At 44.1% G+C, this 21,537-nt stretch overlaps 1 protein-coding gene across 3 annotated transcripts in view; it reads left to right on the top strand.

Annotated features, from left to right (window-relative positions):
- Window positions 1-984: 984 nt before the first annotated feature.
- The window catches only part of MAF (MAF bZIP transcription factor), a 186,076-nt gene continuing 165,523 nt past the window's right edge, over window positions 985-21,537 (top strand). For all 3 annotated transcript variants that reach the window (XM_034072677.1, XM_034072676.1, XM_005152371.4), the window contains exons 1-2: window positions 985-2,736; window positions 12,924-12,992. In XM_034072677.1, coding sequence (XP_033928568.1) covers window positions 1,667-2,736; window positions 12,924-12,957 — 1,104 coding nt within the window. In that variant the 5' untranslated portion in view covers window positions 985-1,666 and the 3' untranslated portion in view covers window positions 12,958-12,992. The remainder of the gene's footprint in view (window positions 2,737-12,923; window positions 12,993-21,537) is intronic.

Below are 21,537 nucleotides of genomic sequence, written 5' to 3'. Positions count from 1 at the left end.
GAGCCGCGCCGGGCCCGGGCCCGGCCGGGGACAGCGGCGACTGCGGCGGGGCCACCCCCCGACGGCGGGACCCGGCCCGGCTGCACCGCGGCCCCGCACCGGTCGGGGACTGTCTCGGCACTGACCTTTCGACGAGAGATGGCGCTGTCGAGGTTTAAACCGAGCCGATCCGCAGCTCCGCGTCCAGCCCGCTCGCCGCTTCCACAGCCCCCCCCTGCCCCGGCCCCATCCCCCTCCCGGAGGATGGGGGGGTGCGGGAGGGGAGGCTAAAGTAAATACAATTAGTTCTAAGTGTATTAAATTAATTAGTAAGGGCCACCAGTCCAACTGCGGGGGATGGGAGGGAGGGGGGGGGGAGCGCTTGCAAACTTGCAGGGATTTCGCACCTCTTGTCAGGGAAAAGGGGGGAATTGATGCCCCGTCCCCTTGAAAAAATCATCGCTAAGTGACGGGAGCGCGCAGCGGAGCGAGCAGGCAAAGGGGAAGGCAAGCACCGGCCCGTAGCAGGTACCAGCGCCTCGCACAGCGGAGCCGCGCTGCGAGCGGCCCCGGCGGCAGCGCCGCGTTCTCGGGTCCCTGCAGGGTCCCCGCGCCCGGTGCTCCCCGGCGGAAGGAGCTCCCCCTCCGCCGCGCATCCCGGGCACCCCCCCCCCCCCGTCCCCCGAGGCAGGGCGCTCGCCCGAAAGCGAGCAAAGACCGCGGCTGCCGGGACCGACCCGGCGCGATAGCGAAGAGCAGCGGCCCCCTCCGCGGCCCCGTCCCGCACCCGTTTGCCCAGTGAGTGCGGCGGGCGGCGGTGGGTAGGAAGGGGTTAAGGCGCTCCCCAGCTGACAGTCAGCTGATGGGGCCCTGATTGACAGCTCCGAAAAGTTTCCTTGTTTCTATACTATTATGCTAATGAGGGCCGGGAGGCGGCAGCCCATTGGCCCGGCGGCCGAGCCAATTTCCCATTTGACGTCAGGAGCGCTATAAAACTCAGCAATGCTTTTAAACTCTCCTGCTGGATGAAACCTTTAAAATATTTTTCATCTTCTTGCTGTAGCTTTGGGGTCGAGTGTTTTTGCGTTGTTTCCCCCCTTTTTCTTCTTTTTAAACTGTTTTTGTTATTTTAGTTGCGATACAGACTTTGATTTTTTGTTTTTCTTGTTTTCTTTTTTTTTGCCTTCGCTTCTCTTTTTCCCTCCTCCCTTCCCCGATGAACGTCTCTTCTCGCTCTGCACTTTGCATGAGAAAGCCCAGAGGAAAGGCACCATGAAGTGTTAAAAATAACAAAACAAACCAACAACAACAAATTTACTCGCAACACCACCAGCTAACACTTCCAGCTGCAGTTTGCAAGCTGCAAAAAGAGAGAGGAGGCAGAGAAGGGAGGGAGAGAGGAGGAAAAGGAGGAAAAAAAAAAAAAAACCTTTATGCAAAAGGCGAATAGCAAGAGCCCCTCGCTCTGATGCATCAGCGGCAGCGGAGACTCTGCAAGGGATAACGCGGAGCGGGAGCGCCGGGGCGAATTGGAGCGGAGGCTGCGCGGGGCCGTGGCGAGAGGCAGAGGTAGGAGAGAGCGGAGCGGAGCTCGCCAAAAATCAAGCTGGCTCACCCGGTGGCAACTCAGAGCAGTCCCCTCGCTCCCGGAGCGCACCCTTTCTGGAGGACTCTCAGCAGCAAAAGGATGGCATCAGAACTGGCAATGAGCAGCTCCGACCTGCCCACCAGTCCCCTGGCCATGGAATATGTTAATGACTTCGATCTGATGAAGTTTGAAGTGAAAAAGGAGCCGGTGGAGACCGATCGCATTATCAGCCAGTGCGGCCGCTTGATCGCCGGGGGATCGCTCTCTTCCACCCCGATGAGCACGCCCTGCAGCTCGGTGCCCCCGTCCCCCAGCTTCTCGGCGCCCAGCCCCGGCTCCGGCACCGACCAGAAGACCCACCTTGAAGACTACTACTGGATGACGGGCTACCCGCAGCAGCTCAACCCGGAGGCGCTGGGCTTCAGCCCCGAGGACGCGGTGGAGGCGCTGATCAACAGCAGCCACCACCCGCTGCCCGGCGCCTTCGATGGCTATGCTAGAGGGCAGCAGCTGGCCGCGGCAGCCGGCGCCGGCGGCTCCGTGCCGGCCGAGGAGATGGGATCGGCGGCCGCCGTGGTGTCGGCGGTGATCGCCGCGGCGGCGGCGCAGGGCGGCGCGCCCCACTACCACCACCACCACCACCACCCGCACCACGGCGGCGGCGGCGGCGGGCACCCCCACGCCGCGGCGCCGGGCAGCGCGCCGCCCTCCTCCGCCTCCTCGGCCGCTGGCTCCGGCGGCGGTGGCGGTGGCGGCGGCGGCGGCGCCGGGGGGCTGCACCACCCGCACCACGGCGGCGGCGGCGGCGGCGGCCTCCACTTCGACGACCGCTTCTCCGACGAGCAGCTGGTGACCATGTCGGTGCGGGAGCTGAACCGGCAGCTGCGGGGCGTCAGCAAGGAAGAGGTGATCCGGCTGAAGCAGAAGAGGAGGACCCTCAAAAACAGGGGCTATGCCCAGTCCTGCCGCTTCAAGAGGGTCCAGCAGCGGCACGTCCTGGAGTCGGAGAAGAACCAGCTGCTGCAGCAAGTGGAGCACCTAAAGCAGGAGATCTCCAGGCTGGTCCGGGAGAGGGACGCCTACAAGGAAAAGTACGAGAAGCTGGTCAGCAATGGCTTCAGAGAAAACGGATCCAGCAGTGACAACCCTTCCTCTCCAGAGTTTTTCATGTGAGTGCCCACAGCCTTGCCACCTTAACTAAAAGTTCTCCGTGTGAGTTGTTGTTGGGGGCTTTGCTAGAGCGACAACCCGGCTTGCCACCTTGTATTACCTTTTTTTAAAAAACAAAACTCAAAACAATTTTAAAACAAAGTTGTGTTTTGGGGGGTTAGTTATTTTCTTTATTTTGTCTTTTCTTTCCTTTTTTTTTTTTTTTCTTTTTAAGGTGGGCTGGCTCAGTGTTGGCCAACCACGTTCTACATGAGTTTCTTTCCTGTTTATTTTTTTTTTTTCATTTTTTTTGTGGGGGCTTGCTGTTGTATTTCCTTTTTTCTTCTTAAATTTAAAAGATCCAACTCGCCACCAACTCAGTTCTTCATATGAAGCTTGCTCTTCTTTGAAACCTGCCATCCACATTATATATATATTTAAGTTCATGAGGTTTTTTTTTCTTTTGAGCTTGCTGTGTCCAAAAAAGTCATATTTCTCTTTTTTTTTTGCCATCCTGAGTTCTTCATATGAGATTTGAGCTTTGCAAAAAGAAAAAATAATATAAAAAAACACAAAAAAAATCAAAACAAAAACAAAAATTACAAAAAACAATGTGAAATTTTTAGACTCCAGCTTGCTGAGTTCCATCAGTTTTTAGCGTTGTTGTGCAAAACTAGAGATAAGCCTAGATCAACTTGCCAAAATCAAGCCTGCATCAACCTTCGGTGTGTTCATGTGAGTTTTGGCCTTAATCAGCCAAATGTGAGACTGTAGTCTGCCATTAGAATCCCATACTCATCTCATGCATTACGCTTGCTATTTTGTCGTAGCAACAATGAACTATAACTGTTTCAAAAGACTATGAAAAAGAGACATTATATAAATGAAAAACCCTGCATGCTGGTCATGTATGGTATAATTATTTTTTTTTTCTTTTGCTTGGAAGTGGAATTTTGGAGACTATTATGGCATGGCATTCATCCTTTTGTTTTATTGCCTCATCACTTTTTTGGGTTGAAAGCAAAAAAGTGCAACCTTTGATCTTCCTCCTCCTCTTCCTCCCCATTAAAGTTTGCATCTGCTCTAAAACTGCTTTGAGTTACTCAAAACTTCAGACTTCCTTTTAAATGCACTGAAGCATTCCCTCTCAAAAAACCTGCCAGAATGGATTTTGATAACCTTACGTGGCAAAAAAAAAAAAAAAAAAAAAAAAAAATTAAAAAATACAAAAAAATCACAAGAACTTTGTAAAGACGTTTGAACACAAAATTCACGTCTTGCTTGGGGGATTGATATTGAAACCATGCTGTTGACTAAAACAGTCTAAATATTAATTTTAAGTGATCTGCCCCATTTTTTTTTTCCTTTTGCATTTGGTCATTGTCAAATGTGGAATGCTCTGGGTTCCTAGTATATATAATTTAATTCTAGTTTCTGTCATCTGTTAGCCCAGTTAAAATGTATGCTACAGATAAAGGAATGTTATAGATAAATTCGAAAGAGTTAGGTCTGTTTAGATGTAGATTTTTTTTTTTTAAGATTGATGCACTAAATTGTTTACTGTCGTGATGTAAAGGGGGGTAGAATTTGCAACGGGACTGTTTTAAAAAGTAGTTTATGCAGCATGTGCTTGCAACTTAAATATAAGTTGGGTATATGTAGTCCTTGCTATACCACTGACTGTATTTGAAAACCAAAGTATTAAAAGGGGAAGGCACCTCTGTGTATATCTACAGAGGTATTTTACATTAAAAATGTATAGGTTGTTTTTGGTTTTTGTTTTGTTGTTTGTTGTTTTGTTGTTTTTCTTTTTTTTTTTCAAAATTGAAGTATTGGGGACTGAATTGCACTAAGATATAATCTGCAAACATATAATACAAAAACAACAAAAAAAATTATGAACCTGTTTAGAACGCTAATACAGTTTATGCAGTTATAAAGATGGCATTACTGCACAGTTTTAAAATGATGCAGATTTTTTTACAGTTGTATTGTGGTGCAGAACTGGATTTTCTGTAACTTCAAAAAATTCCACAGTTTTAAAGGCAATAATCAGTAAATTTTATTTTCAGGGACTGATATCCTGTCTTTTAAAAAAAAAAAAAAAAGAAAATGGAAAGTAAATCTTACCACAATAAATATAAAAAAATCTTGTCAGTTACTTTTTCTTTTACATATTTTGCTGTGCAAAATTGTTTTATATCTTGAGTTACTAACTAACCACGTGTGATGTTCCTATGTGCTTTTCTTTCATTTTCGACTCTATGGTTATATCAAAAGAGAGAATAATCTACAATAATAAACTGCATTTTTTTGATTCCGTACTCAGTTTCTTAGTCTGTAGTTCAAAGTTCAATAACTCTGAGAGCAGTACTTCAGCGTACTGCCTGGCAAAGGGGTGATGCTGGCACAAGAGCTGGACTCTATAATGTTCAGGAGGGCAGAAGGGAGAGGATAGCTTTGTGTGAAACGGAAAGCTGTCGCCCGCCAGAAATCAAGTTATCTTTCAGGTAGATGAAAAACACGAGTTTTCAGGTGCTGCTTCTGACTTCTCAGTATTGCAGTGAGCTCAGTTTCAGTGACTCAGATCATCCCACCGGGTTTTAGAAGATCTCAAAGGGGAGGTCTGCTTAAAAACCTGATGACATGATATGGCCCTGTATTTTGATTGTTTTATGATGGAGTGAAGTGAAAGGGAAGACTTCACATCCTCTTATCATCTGATCTAAGCATGCCTGTCTCTAGTAAGAGATGACACCACATCAGGCTTGGCTTGTCACAGAGCCACTTAACGCTAGATCGAAAGATTTCTTGCCATTTGGGTCCATAATGTCTCCTTTCTTTCCCCCTTTGCTTTCCCCCCACCTTCTTTCGTTTGTCCTATGGTTTTCTCTTTCCCCTCAACCCCTTTTTTTCTTTGCTGCAGGCCTTAGAAAGACCAGAGAGAACTGAGGAGCAGAGGGGAAAAAAAAACAAATTGAAAGGACTTCCTCCAACTTTTGAGAGTTATTTGTTCTAGACAATCAATCCCCAAAGGTTAATGTGCTAGAAACATTCAGGTCTCCGAGCCCCTCTTCACTGCACTTCTCCATGTCAAAGGGCATTTTGACTTCGAAAGGCTCCTCAAACCCTCAACCCGGTTCATTTAAAGCCACCTTCCCCAGCAGCCTCCGGTGTCCGTTCACAGAGTCTTCTCCCACCCTTTGAATGGGTGTATCTGACCGGTTTGAGAAGTGGTGGCCTCTCCAAAGGATATTCCAGCCCTCCCAGGATCGGGGTTTTATCTCCAGACCCAGGTTTATGTATATTTCGTTATATCTCTCTTCCCCACTGTTGGTGCAGCTGTAAGATCATCCTTCCCGGGCACTGATGGCAGTGGAAGGTGGGGACCTGTTGCTGTTCCTCTGCCCAGCCAGTCCAGCCCATGGCTTGGACCCCATCCTGCTCTGAGTGCCAAGGTTAGGATGCGGCCCCAAACCCTCCCAGGGTGTCTGCAGTGACAAGAGCCTGCATTTGTGGGCACTGAGTGCTGCTGAAGGTCAGCATGCTCCTGCTCAGGTCCCTCTGGAAGGGGATGGACACCCAGCCCCGCCGTGGGTGACAACTATGGTCCCCAATACTGATGCTGCGCCTCACCCATCCACAGCACCGGGGCACCAACCTGCCCTTTGGCATCTGACCTGCTGTTGCACCAGGGTTTGAGTAATGGTTCAAGCTCCAGATTCTAGTTAATTCAAGTTCCATTTTCTGGTTAATGTGTAATCTGTGGGTAAACTGGTTGCTATTGGCCGAGCAGAGAATTATCTCCTCTCATAAAGACAGGGCTGCTTTTTATTTCTTCTTCCACCTCCCATTCCCTGGCTGAGCCTTTACTGATGCCCAGTTTTTTTCACAGGGGGTCACTTAGAGGCTTCACCGTGGCCCTTACCAAGAGCTCCCGAAGGAGCCCTGCCCTAGGGAAGGGAAAGAACGAGGCCTCTCCTTGGGAAAGCCCCCACTGAGGGAGCATGGAGCCCCAAGCACCTGAAACAGGACCCACTTCTGGTCCAGCCTCATTCCTGCACCCCTCTGCTGCTCCGGGTTTCCTCTCAGGTGGAGTAAGGAGCAGGCACTAAGAATTAGTAGTAGCACAGAGCAAGGGGAGAACTGCTGCCTCCCTGAAGTATCTTTTTCTCGGAGGGAAAAAGAAATCCGCCCTGTTTGAACAGCGATAAGAGAAATCCTTCCTAGAAATAGACTGGGTGCAGAAGGGAGAATTCCCATCACACACCCAACCTGAGAGGAAAAAGGCTCTCTCCCAGTCTGACATCGTTATGACACGTTTCAATCTTGCTTTGCAAATAAAAGAGAATACAGCCTTCTTAGGGTGCACTTGAATTTGAGCCTGAAACACGACAACTGCCCAACTGAAGGGGGGGGTGGGAAATAGATGCACATTTTAATGTTCACTAAAGAGATGGGAGTATTGGGGTTCTCTATATAAATCATGGCAGGGGAGTGCCCACCTTTGCCGAAGGACTGCTTGCTGGGGACTAATTGGAACCGCTCTGCTCTGAATAACCTACATTCATTAATCACCCCTTGCTTGACTCTGGCCTCAATCCTGCTCCCACTGAGCTCGGAGGTACAATCCCCAAGGATTTCAAAGGGGAGCAGGATCCCGCTGCTCTTGTGCAGGTACCTCACCAGCTAAAGCAGGAGGAACACTGCCCGAGCTGGGCAATCATGTATCAAAAGGCATGTGTGGTCTTAATCTACCCATCACTAACAACATCCTATTTCTCCCATAGTCCTGTAGTGCTTTCCCATTTATTAACTACATTACAAAGAACTTTCATGTGACCGGTGCGGGAGATGCATGCACGGAGAGTGGCCCTTCCTTTGCTGGCTGGGAAATGGTGTATGCACTGCAGCTCAGGCTCCACTTTCCTCCCCATCCCACCTCACCCTTAAGCCTTTTTTTACTCCTACCCCCCCCCCCCCCCCCCCCCGCCCGAAATGAAACAGAACCCAGTGCCACAACACAACTCCGAGCTTCTGCTGAGCAGAGTCCAGGAGTATTTTTGTGTTTGTGCTGCACTGTTTTCCCTGCTTGAGAACTGCTATCCTGGACCACATCCTAAAGAAAACAGGGGAGAAGGGAGGAAAATATCCCTCTCACACCAGTGTGCATTTATTTCTTGGGCAGTTTCTCACCACCGCTGTGCAGGGGCTGTGCGGGAAGTGCCCATTTGAAAACAGAGCACCGAGAGCTTCTATTTATTAGAAAGTCTTCTTCATCCTTTTAAAACAAAACCACCCATGTTGAATCAAAATGCCACTTGAAAACTACCCCCACGCGAAACATGGCAGTAAATTTTCAGTTTAAAACATAAACTTTCCCAGCTCTTTTTTCTTTCCCCTTTCCCCCTTCTGAAAGGTTTTGTGCAGCTGTTTCCTCCCCCTCCCTCCGCATAGTGTGTAGGAAGTTCTCGATCTAGAATCATTCATAATTTTAATACCAATTTCTATTTGACATAATATACTAATATCAGATAGAGAGTGTAGCTGCTTCCTGGATTTAGGGAGGAAATGATGCATATATCAGAATTATCTGCTCAGATGCCAGAACTACATTGGTGTCATTTCAGCATATGCTGCATTGAAAGGAAATCCTCTATATTTATTACTGCGATCATCAGAGGAGCTAAATGGACCCACTGTTTCTGACACCTGTTCAGATGGCTGAATTTAAGATTTCACGCAGGGGAAAGAAAGAAAACAATCCTACATACTTCAGTGTTAGGAATTAAGATTTTTCAATAAACTTTATTCCCTCCCTCTTTCCAAATCACTGTGTTGTAAGCGGCTGCCACAGGGCTTGGGCATTCCAGGGGTAGCTATGGAGAATGGGATAGATTTTGTTTGCTCAGCCAGGACAGAACCCAATCCTGCTTGTACACATACACACACTCGAGCTGTCTGTAGTCAAATGCTTCACATATCTGTTTGAAGTGCAGGTCTCGGTATGAATAACATGAGGTAGCACACCCCAGGACGTGGCAGAGGTGAGTGGCTGTGGAGAGAATTCATCTTTTTGGGGGAGAGCTGAGCACTCAACCACTTCACACTTCTTATGGCTCCTCTAATGAATATTTTGGGTGCAGCAGATACAAATCAATAGATTAAAATACTGTACACTCTTGCTGCATCTAATTCTTGACTGCCTGAAATTGTGGGGGAGGACCGTGAATAACATTTGTCACTCTCTGAGGGCTGAGTGCATTCAGATTTGTGAGCTCAAAGCCAACACGATGCAAAAATAGTCCAGGATGTGACTTAACTTTTCAAGTGAGAAGCAAAAGGCCAGGGATCGGCGAGGCTGTAGCCGGGTATAATGGCAGATAGGCAGCTCCAGCCTCGGCTATCTACCATCATATCAGGTTGACCTGGCACAGTGTGATAACGTCTCAGTGCCCTCGATGCAAGCTGCCTTTATCTAACTGCTCTCTGAAATGATCATTTTTTTTTCACTGTTGCTGTACCCACTGTTCTTCCCACCGAAGTCTAGCTTTTACACCCATGTCACTTCTGCAGCAGCAAAGCATGCAGGCTTCTAGTTGTGGTGCAGTAGGCTTCAAGGATGGAGATTGCCCTTGCCTCTTCCCTTGCTTGGTTTGGAACCCTATGGACTTTGTGACATGTTTTCCTTTATTTTACTTTATACATTTTTTTAATTAATCTCTATAAGATACCTTGCATGGAGGGAAGTCAAAACCAGAGCAGAAGTTTGCTAGAAGTGGTGCTTCTGCACCACGCATTGAAAAAAACACCCAGCGACCAGCAAAATGAAGCAGTGTCTTCAAGCTTCCAGCGGGGGTAGGGAATGGAGTGTCCCTGGTAGCTGCTCTCAATTGTTAATTCATAAAGAAGCACAGTCCTGAAAAACGCTCTCAGCAGCTTGTCCCCCGTTAAGCAGAAATGTCAATGACTGCGCACGGAGGCGTTAAGGCTCAACACCCTAAGTCAGCAGGAGCTCAGGCATCTCCCTGCCCTCCGTCCCTTGATTTTCGGTGTGAAAATCGGGTCCCCCCGAAGGCTGCGGGGGATCGGGGTGCGCGGAGACACACATTGACCTCCCCTCCTTTTGCCTCGGCCGGGAAGCGAAACGCACATTCTGGGAGGGTTCTGGCACGTATTTTAAAGCCCTGCTTCCAGCAGCTTGGCGATAGCGCTGGCCGGGTAGGGGTCTAGAACCGTGTAACCCCCCCGATCTTCCCCCGACGAGCAGCGCTCCGCGGGCAGCAGGGATAGCACCGGCACCGGCACCCGCAGCGGGGCGGGGACGGGCGGGCACGGACCTTCCCCGACCCCAGCACAGCCCTGCAGGCGAAGGGGCTCACACACACAGACACACACGGTGAGACTGCCCCCGGCGTCCCACCGCGGCGAGCTACGGGAGGGAAGGACCGGGACCCGGACCCGGATCAGGACCCTGACACGGACCCGGTCCCGGGCCAGGTCTGGGAAGGGGAAGGATGAGGGCAGCATCCTTTGTTTGTTTGTTTGCTTGCTTGTTTGTTTGTTCGCTTGTTTGTTTGTTCGTTTCTAAATTCAATACGTGGAACAAAAGGGGAGTCTATGCGTAAGTAAAGGATCCGTCCCTGCATCCAAAGCTTAGCTCCGATGTGTCACCCAGGCGGCTTCAGCTGGCTGACCGTCCTCTAGGTATGTTCCTAGAGCACTTCCCTTTGGTTTTGTTCACACTCTCCTCTCTTCCTCTTTTTTTTTTTTTTTCTTTTTTCTTTTTTTTTTTTTCATTTTTTCCCCCCCCCTTTTTTTTTTCCGTTTTTTTCCCGTTTTTTTTTTTTTTTTCATTTTCCTTCACTTTTTCATTTCACCTGTGCTCACATGGAGACCAATCTAGACCCCACCCCATTCAAAGGGAGCTTTTTAAATGACATTTTGCATCAGGCCCTGGGATCTCTACAGGGAGCAAGATGAGGGGTGGGCAGGATTTACAATTCATGGCTTTTAAGGAATCTGAAGTATGGAGAACAGCACTTTCTGAGGCTGTTTCCTGAGTCTATGTGGATGTATCTCAGAATGTGTATGTGATTAAGTTTAAAGCCATTTTCTATAAGAAGCCAGGCAGATTCACTTCCCTGCAGCCTGAAATTGTCCACTTCTCCAATTTTGACACAAAAGTGCTTTTCAAGGCCTTGACAGTGAGCTGTCATGATGCTAAAGGGGATGGGGACAGAATCAGTTATATTTGTGGTAGCAGCTTCTAAAGCTGTGGCTCTCTCCACTGCAAACAGCCCTTGCTCCCTCAAGCACTTGGAGCTTAGAGCACAAAAGTGAACCAAACAAGACCTGGTATTTTTTTCTCCTCTCCCCTCCGCTCAACTTAACTGCCTCCAAATTCCCCGATGAAAGCATTTTAGTATGTAGGAAGAACTGCTGGAGCCTGCAATGCGATTCAGTGTTTTGTGGTGTGGGATGAACAGATTTTCCTTTCCGTAGGATTTCCTCCTGCAAAGTCATTGTAGAGGAGGGAATACGGTAAGATTAAATCTGGTTAAAATACTATATTCATGTCACACCAGATACAGTCTCCAGACTGTGCACAGTCTTTCAGCTTCCTTTATTGTGAAATCCTTTTAAAATAGCACAGTATAGAGTAGAAAACTTACTCAAGTAAAACTCTCCTTGCACCAGCTCTGTCAGATAAAATGAAGGAAGGTGATCATCCTTCTTAAATTAATACATTTGTTTAGTGTTAAATTACTAAATCTGGCTGCCTTTGTACTGTCTTAGTTTCTTTGACTCTTTCATTGTTAATGAACTGATAGTTAAATAAAACTGCTAAATGAATCAATGTGCCTCTCTGGTGAAAGTGGATTAAGGTCCTGCTTAAGGTCTCCTATGATGTATCTGAATGGTTGTGGTTTTAGAGCAAGGGTGGCCACAGCGATGGCTGAGACTGCTAAAAGCAGGCTGACCACATCTCTGTCTGGATGCTCTTCAGGTGTGAGGCTTGAGTACCTATTCCTCTCAGCCCCATGCATTAATAACAGGATGGATTAACTGATTGGCATGAAAGCAGAAGTCGTCTTGAGGAAAATGACACTAAAGGTCTACAGGAGTTATTTGCTTTAAGAGATCCCGGGCCGTGGGCCAAGTATTGCATTTAAGGAAGCACCATCCCCCTTTTTATTAAAAAAAAAAAAAGATTAAAGAAAGGAAAAACAAAACAAACAAACCAAAAAAAAAAGGAACTGTTGCTTTCAGTGGCATGATTCAGGGACCATTTCAATGCGCCTGTCGCACCTTTGGGAGGGAGGAGGGAAAGGGGTCATTCAACTAGTACCAAATGCACAGTGGACTTCTGTTTTCAAAGCTGATCTGGAACCAGAATGCTGAAAAGTTCCTATAGTTTGTCTTCTTTTTGTTTCTCAGATTCAAACTGATCAGCCTTGTGGTTTATCCTTGCTCTGATTATGCTGTATGGTTACAATGGATGGAGCTGAAGCATTCCTGCAGGCGGCTTCTAGAAAATATGTGTATGTGCTTGTGTATGCACAGTCAGGGAGAGAAAGTTAACTAAAGGGGACACAGCAAAATACTCATATTTAGGAAATGTGGATTGACTCATTGACTTATCTCACTTATTGTACAAGGATCCACACTATGTTGATTCTTTTGTTTTAAATTAGATTTTAAATATGTGTTGACAGGATGAATTTCTACAGTGTGAGTAACTGCAGGGAGAAATGACAGCTCTGCTTTTGTTATTAAACTACTGTCTGGAAAATAATAGAGTGTGTACAAAAATTGATTATTATTTTGCCAATTACATTAGTGCAGCTAATAAAAATCATTAAGAGAGAAATGCAGGAAGCTGCATGCTTTCAAGTCCTAGAAGCTGATATTCACTGGTGAGGGAAAAATATGTGTTTTTAAGGTAATTTGTCAGCAGGAATCTCCTGCTATTAATGTGAAGTAAAGACTAAATGTGTGAGCTAGAAATGTTTCCCTTCAAACTGTGTTAATTTCCCCTTCAGTCACTCACAGCCACTGAACAGTACAAGAGACTTTCTAAATTTGATTTAGGATTTGAACATAAAAAGTCCTGTTCTGTACCATAGTAGCATGACAGGCGTGTTTTATAATGTTAAAAATTCATTCTAATAATGTTTTATTTTTAATCTATTTACTAAATTAGGTACCCGAGAGAATCGTCTACAACGGTGATGTGAAAATCCTGTTACCTGAGGTCAAAACAAAAAAAAAGGTATGTTTCCATTTTCATTAGCAGTTTGACGTATTTCAGCAGGGGTGGTAGTTTAACTGCTTTGTTTTCTGCTGCTAAGACAGTGCTTTTTGGTCCAGCCCCGGGGAGCTGGTGACAGTCGATGGTGCAGTTTCCTGGGCTTTCAGATGAAGCTGACTTTCAGGTGCCTACAAGAACCATTTGTAATGATGGGGCTTTGTACTTTTGTCAGCCAGGCAGCTCTCCCGTGTCCCACAACTCATATATAATCCTTTGCAAATGTTTTCTTTCTTTTCCTTCAAATGATAGCGTTCAGACATCAGCTATGGGGATTAAGGATGGGTCTTCTGAAGATCGCCCTCAGATCTTGATGAAAATCATGAGCCTGTGTTAGGCACCTTCTGTACTTAGAAATTACAGTTGAGTCTAATTCACAGCACTGCGTTCCTCTGGAAATTCATGTTCATTCAGTCTGTCAACATTGACTAAAATATACTGCACTAATGAAAATGTGGGAATTAAAACTTTCAGTCCCTTCCGCTGTTAGACTCAAAACAGGCACTTTATTTTTCCCATGGAATCTGATTTTTATTGACCTTGACTATAAAAAATACTAAGTGGCTTGCATGAGCATCAAGGTTGTAATGACAGATTCCTGTGTGAATTTTTTTTTGAAACTTCCTATTTTTATTAAGGACACAGGCTGCCTTACAGCCTGCCACACTTTGATCATCAGTTACATGCTATTAGAAAGCAGCTAAATTTTATTAGCTATTGGAATTAGGTTTGGTTTATTATTTATTATTAGTTATTTCATGTTATTTAAAATATAAGTGAGGATAGAGAAGATGTAATTGGTACTCTACACTCTATAGCATGTAGCATCAAGAGGTGTTCTTGGTGCTTAGGCTGCGGGAATAGGTTTCTCAAGAAGCACCAAAAAAGGTTAATTTTGGTCCTGATACTCCTCTCACTCTCCTGTGGAAAACCTGAATAGGGTTTTGCCTGCAAAGCAGTTTTGTTCCTGTGTTACACCACTGTAAATGAGAGGGAAACTGGACCACTTGTGTTTTTTTTTTTTTGTGAGACCTTAAAGTGCAATACGCTTTTTGCAAGAACAGAACCAAGTCATGATTCAGCTGAAGTGAACGCATCAAGTACGTATCTTCATTGAAAAGGTGAAGCACGTGTTCCATCACCTTTTTCCTAGTGCAACGGTTCTAATGTCAATAATCCCGTAGGAAAACTTTTGTGGTTCCTGTAATTTATACATGTAACTATTAGATTTATATAAGTAAGTGATATATATTCTTCTTATCCATATATAATGTTATACATATATGTTATCCATATATATATATGTATATATCTCCATATAAAAGGAAAAGGTTTTTCCATGATGGACACTTGTGATCTCAAGACTTGCTTAGCCTGCTGCTCCATGGGACAATTCCTTGTGCCTTCCCTACAATATTTTGTGGTTACACGTTCACATATTATAGAAAAAAGCAAAATCTGTTACTTTTAAACAAATAACTCTCAGGTCTCAGAAGAGTTAACGAACTTTTATGGCAAGTTCAGACAGTTCTGACCCCTATGGTAATATTTCATCTAAGGTTACTGTTGGGAGAGAAATCAAATTTCAGCTGTGAACATGATTGACAGGTGAAAGCAAGAGAGAGAAAGACGTCTGGTCAGATGGGGAATTTGGGAAGGAGAAGGACAATTCAGGGAAGTGTCTCTGTGATATTAGGAATAATAAGCTTAGATATGAAAACTCCAATTCTCCATGCTGTCGGGAGGCACGATTACTTGATATTCACAGAGGTGGTTCGGTTGGGGTAATTTAAGACTGTACATTTATAATAGTGGACAGTAGTCTCCATGGTTTAACTTACTAACTTGACTTCTTTGAAGGAATTATGTTATTTCTGGCGTACTTTTAGCGTTTCAAGGCAATTCATTTTATGAGTGCGACTGGAATATTTGGTGGTCGCTGGTTAAGAGGTTCTCACCGTAAGGTCTCTCATGGGTCAGACAGCAGCAGGGTTTGTGGGGGTCACTTGGTGGTGTTGCTCCATGTCCCCATGCCTGGAGGGTTGCTGGGAGATTTCAAAGCAAGCACTGCAGGGTGAAATTTGTGTTTATGATATATGGTGTTATGCAGACTGCAAGCCTAGCTGCTATCCCATAAAATCCCACCAAGGGTACGTTGTGGTATTTTACAAGGCAAATGTTATTTTCCACTCTTCTTATTTTTTTGCCTATTCCATCTTCTAGCAGCTTCGGGAAATGTCCCTTACAACACGTGCATAACCCCAACATGTTTTGTCCTACTTCAGTGTATTTTGATTGCAGGAGATCTTTTCCATCCTTCAACATTGTGGAATGGGCAGGAACAAAATATCTCTTTAATTATTTCCTGATCAGTGTGATGATGCTGGAAAGTAGAATTTGATTCTAATGTAAACAAAATTGTAGCCATTTCTCTTAAAAATTAAGTGTACAAAAAAAAAAAAATCTGTTGTTTTGTATCCGTGTGGGTAACTTAATGTTTCAGTTTTCAAAGAGGCTCTGAAAGACTTTTGTATTGCTCCAAGGGCAGGATGTGGCAGTGAGGGACCATGGGATCTAAACTGTATCTTACGTGCATCTCAGGTGAGAGGAAAAGTCCTGGGTGGGCTCCTGGCCCCACTGCAGGCTTTGGTAAGATCCCTATTGAATTACTACACTTCCACCACAATGGGATTGTCTACAGGGCAGGTTGTACAAATAAAAAGCAAGATCTGAACTCATATCACAGTAGCTGTGCTGTGAATTCCCTGGATGGATGTGCTTATTCGGGAGTAAGAATGTATTTCCCCCCCCCTCTTCAATATAGCCTAAGCTGCTTTCAAAATAAAATAAATTAACCAGGAAAATCCACTTTTACTCTAGAGGAGGAGTGTCCACACAGGGAATGAATAGCACTGCAGTATAGTTTACTACCTAATTTCCCCATATGGATGAGCCCTAAAACTAAGGAGAGAATAAGGGGCAGTAAAGAACAGAAATATATTTTCTGTTCCTTTTCCAGTTTACCTCTAAGACCTTTCACACAGGGGAAATCATGGAACTCTTAAAGTATACATTTACTTACTTTTCACTGCTATTCCTGCATTCAAACATGCATTTTTAAGAGAGATTTGTGTTTTGTGCGAGACCTTTTGCATCCTTACACTGTTCATGTGTATTTTTGATGTGCAGTCCAGTCAGACTGTTGTTCATGACATCATTTTTCTTTTCATGGACATAGCCTGGGATGTTAAGCCGTCTTAACTTCACTGCAAACTAGACCTTATTGCCTTAGTTTTATTCCTGGACCATATATCTGATAAAATTGAAAATTAGATCTAAGAACTGTAAACCCAGTAAAATTTCTTTGCATGTGAGTGACTTATTTTTAACTTTCCATTGTTGAATTAGCACTCCCTGTAAAAATGTCTTTATTTTCCGAAGCTGATGCGGAGATAACTCCCGTGAAATATTATTGGCAAATTTCCCTCTTCAGTCAATGGGAGCCTTGTATGTATTTTTCAAGCAGATGTGCTATTTTAAGTTTAAACGAGTATCTTTTATTTCAAATGGGATGCAATATGTTATTCTTGGTTAAAAAATTGATAGTAACCTCTCTCCCTGCCTTCCCTCTCCCCAGACATATTTTATACAATTTACAGGTCATTTTACGTAGGTAGGAAAAATGTTCTCTAGTACTTGAAAAAAGCACAACTTCACTATGTCTCAAACTCCTCTCATTCGTATGAATCTGAAGTATGAAAATATCTTGAGTCTTTATGAGCAAAGAGAAAGTATATGCCTTATGTGACAGCTTTTACTCCCCTCAAATTCCCAGCATAGTCTATTTAAAAGTTTCCACTACATTTAGAATAAGCTCTAAAATATTTTCCAGTGATGTGGCTTTTGCTGTTGTTTAGTTCTAATAGAGGATTTTAAATTAAGTGCTAAAGAAAAAAAAGAAAGAAAGAAATATTTTTAACATCTCTTCTGGGTTTTCTAATTTGTGCCACTTACCAAATGATTCACACTGTACCAAAATACAGGAGATTGATGAGACAGGAGAAGTACTGATTTAACATCCCACATATAAAATTACTTCTCAGGCTTCCACATATAGTTCCGATGTTTAGAGAGTGAAGAAACAGGGAGCTGGGAGTTGCAGTCTGACTCACTTGTGAGACTTTGACCCAGTTATTTGATTCTAGATTCAGCAAAATACTGAAGCACTTTAAACTTGTTATCTGAGGTTTCTTCTAAAGGTCTGTTACTGTTGATCTCTTTATATCTCAGTTTACACAGTTATAAACCTAGATAATTAATTCTTACCTTCTAGGCTTTTGTGGGAGTTAAAAAATAGCTGTAATGTTCCTTGAAGCCCTTTAATGAAAGCTGGTGTGTTGGAGTACTTGTCATTTACCTTATTTCATACCCTAGGAAGAAAAATCATTGCTGTTGCCCAAGTCCCAAGCACCATTTCTACTAGGATGAGTATTTAGCCCCCTGAGCACACCAGGCACCCAGACTGGGTGCTTTGGGAGCTGGTAATTTTCTGAATTGCACATAATTTAGCTTTACCCTGGTTTTGAATGAGTCAAATATAAGCAAAATCATGGCTCAGTTATGTGCCCCCTCTCTCTCTTAAACACAATGCATCTTTAATACCTCTATGTATACACGCATATGTGGAATAACACTTGTGCACCTGCAAGACATGCAGAGGTCATACTGTCCTTGTAATTCCTCCCTTTTCTGCCATTACCTTTATTTCCCAAGGTTCGAGCCATTATCATTCAGCGGTTGTACAGCGTTTCTTCTCTTCCACCCCCAAATTATTACTGTTTCCCTCCTACCTTTTACCCCTCCCAAGCCATAACGGAGTCCTCAGCTGTAAATTTGCTAACCATAAAGATTTTTGCTTGAAATGTGTTGAAAATGCTCTCTGTGTGGGGGAAAAAAGAGCCCATGAGCAACACGCTGTGCCATGCTTCAGCATTACACTTCTACAGGAAAGATAATAAAGATATTAGCACTCATATAATTTCAGATAGGAAATGAAACCAGACATGAAAGAAACACTAGCTCCAGCTGTTGAGTGGGAATCAAACTAGCAATGGGAATTACAGGTACTGTCACTGGAGACAGCCTGACTTCTGAGAAATGACCTCAGGTGTAGGAGCTTGCTGTGGCCCCTTGCAGATATTAACACCTAATTAACAATCTGTGAGAGCATCCTACATCTTAATCACCAGTGAGGTGAGAATGACAATCACAAGGAGGAGAAGAAGGGAAATGGTAATTTTTGCTCTGCACACATCATCTAATAACCATGGTTATTCAGATGCGGCTAAATGCGATTTCCTTTTAGTCATTTCTGTCTATTGGAAGGCACAGTAAGTTCATTTGCTAGCAGGTAGGCAGCGGAGGTGAGAATTGAATTGATCTGAGATACTCTGAAAAATTGACCCTGAGGTCATTCCTAGTTTAAATTGGGAAGTAAGGCTGAGCTTATGTCTTCTTTTTCTTCCCTCTCCCTACTCCCCCTCTTTTTGTGTTTCCAGGCATGTTAGTCTGTACTGTGTAATTATTTAACCATACTCCAATGGTGGGGAAACTTGTTCTCTCAAAGTTAATCAAAATAAAGGGAGCTTTTGTTAGCGGTGATAGGTAATTAAATAGCTGGCTTCATGTTGTGCAGAGGCATTGTGCAGGGTTATTGACATCCCAGAGCTGGGCTCCCCAGCTCTTCTGCACACAAACCAAAGTCACCAAGATTAAGGTGCAGGCTAAGTTAGGGAAAGAAGGTGTGAAGGTGCGTGAATGATTAATGAGGCCATGCTGTAAAGGAGAGGGGTGCTCTATAGCATAAGCAGAGTCTCCCAGAGGACAGGCTGTTTCCTTGGGGAGGGGTATGACTTTTAAAAGGATAAAATCACATATGACATTTTTTCCTTTATGCCTATTATTTTCTTGTCATGGTTTTAGCCTGGAAGAGCTCTAAGTGTGCATAGGAACAACCCACTTACCCAGTTCATAGACACATAGGGCCAAAATCTGCTCCCAGTTTCCTGGTGTGAACACTCAGGAGTGTGAAGGAGCTGATGGGGAGGCTCTGAGCTTAGACCCACACCAGAGGGCTCGTGTTATTAAAAAGCAAGGAAGAAAGTAAAGCAAAGGCCAGGTTCACTCAGTCCCAGCAAAGCCAAGGCAGGAGTAGCTTCTCTAGGCACCATGATGGTGCTCCAGCTTACCTCTGTATCACTTGGGCAGGATCTGACAGAGTTTTAATGTAATGCTTTTTAATGGATGCTTTTATGTGCACTTCCAAACAGCTTTATGACAGAGTTAAAACGGCAGGCAGGCAAGCAGGGAGCAAGGAATACACACATACATACATCTTGTAGACCTCATTTTGCATTGACTCTACCCACAGACGTGTTCAGTAACACTCTCTTTCTGTATTACTTGGACCAAAGTTGCATTCTAATAAAGAGAGAATACCAAAGCAAAGAGCCTTGAATTAACCACTCAGCTTCCATGAAAACTCCCATCGTTCTTTCCCAAGACAAGAGATAATCTCTATGCTTCCTGTTACGCTCACTTCTTCAACTCCATTAGCTTTGTTTCCATATGTTGGCCTTGCACTAAAAAATAGAACTTGACATCTTGTGTCTTCTCAGCTAAAAAGGTATCAGTTCCTGGACTTAATGTCAGCTGTACCCAGATCAAAGGCAAGAAACATAAAAGTTGACATATATTATTTATTTCATGGTTTACATCAATGAAGTTTCTCTCTTCCCTTTTTTGTTATTATTGCTGATGTTTTGCCCATAATGTTGCTCTTGCTTCTCAAAAGTGTTTGTCCCCTACAGACAAATATTCATATTAATGTAATCCATCAGCAGTTAACAAATGTGAGCTCACGCCGGCATTTCCCGCACACCCAAACATCCCATTGTTTTTGCACGCCTCCTTGGGTGTGAGAAGAATGCAGGATTGGGTCCGGGGAGGATGAATTTCAGAGCTGGAGACCGTCTCTCGCAGACCAGAAATGCACGGGGTTGGTTGGAGCAGCAGCCCAGGGTGCTGGCACTGGGAGTGGGAGATGCTGCATTCTCTCCCTGCATTGTGAGTTGCTGCAGAGGCGATGCGAATGCCAGGCTTTGAGGGGAGTGAAGGCACAAAAAAGACTGTGTTTTTTAGTTGTTTGGGTTTCTTTTTTAGCTGCCTTTCTACATCTTTCTTGCCTGCCTTTGGAGTTCTGAGTGAGGAATACAGGGTCTGGCTTATAATTCTGGCCGTAAAATCACCTGAGATCTGTCAGAAATGCTGCTCCAACCTATGCATCCCTCTGACCACTCAGTTTAGTGTGAAACTTTCAATTTTTTCCCTCTTTGTCAACAACTATCACAGGTTTTACTTCCTGAGTTACAAAATCAGCTGAAATGCTGACTCTGATTTTGCCCCTTACCCTCCCACGAGCTATTTTTTTTTTTCTGCAATGAAAATAATAATGCTTGAGAAAGTTCCTTGGGATTTTTGGTTTGTTTTCTTTTGTTTAGTTTGGTTTTATTTTAAAGCTTGCTGACAATTGTCAAGTGTTCATTCTAGCAAAGAAGTCCTCAGAGGGTATAGCCGACAGGAGTCATTTGCAGTGCTCCTTAGAGCTCAGCTATTCAGCCAATGTGTGTCGCTTTACTATTTCTTTAAAATTTAATTGGTATCAGGCAATCAAGTGTCTCCAAATTTTTTGCCTCTTCAAGGCTGCAATAAAGCCACTTATAATTTATAATCAAAGTTTGGTATCGTTAAACTCAACTGTAAAACTGACTTTGGGGTTTCAGTCGTAAAATACATATAAGATAAATATTGCAATGGGGCTCGAGTAGCACAGCTAACAACAGCATGGCGAATGCATCTACGCACACACATATATAAATATTTTTGAGTGTGTGTGTATATGTTTAGTTCCAGAGGTAAGAAAGATCTAAATAATAGATAGACCACTGGCATGTACTGTTTCTTGGTAGAATTGAAGCTTAAGATAGATTTATAGCCCAAGTAGTTAATTTAAATGCAAAATGAACTGTTAATTTATTAAAGCCATTTATGCATCAACATCATTTTTATGTCTTTATTTATATTTTCCTCTAATACGGAACAGTGTAGTGTTCATTCCGGGTTTTTCTGTTGGTTGACTGTAGCGCTCCTTTGCTTAGATTTTTTTCTAACAAGGCAGCTCATTTAGAAAGAAATGTTTATGTGAAGTGCTTGTCAGTTGGCATTTTTACTGGTGCGCTAACCCAAAGGTAAAATATAAAGGCACGTCTTTTCCTTGCTGGCTTGTTGCTACTAGAAGGGTTCCTCCCTTGTTAGCTTGATAAATAATTTTACTAGCGGGAATCTGCTGAATTTTTATGCTTGCTGTCTATTTTCTGCTTGCTGCAAATAAATTCCAGCACTCAGAGGGCACTAAAACTCCAAACACATGGTATTTTCCCATTTTGTTGCT

This window comes from Melopsittacus undulatus, chromosome Z (genome assembly GCF_012275295.1).
Source record: "Melopsittacus undulatus isolate bMelUnd1 chromosome Z, bMelUnd1.mat.Z, whole genome shotgun sequence".
Taxonomy (NCBI): domain Eukaryota; kingdom Metazoa; phylum Chordata; class Aves; order Psittaciformes; family Psittaculidae; genus Melopsittacus; species Melopsittacus undulatus.
Note: the sequence above shows the minus strand (reverse complement) of the source record. Positions and strands in the feature narration are given on the sequence as shown.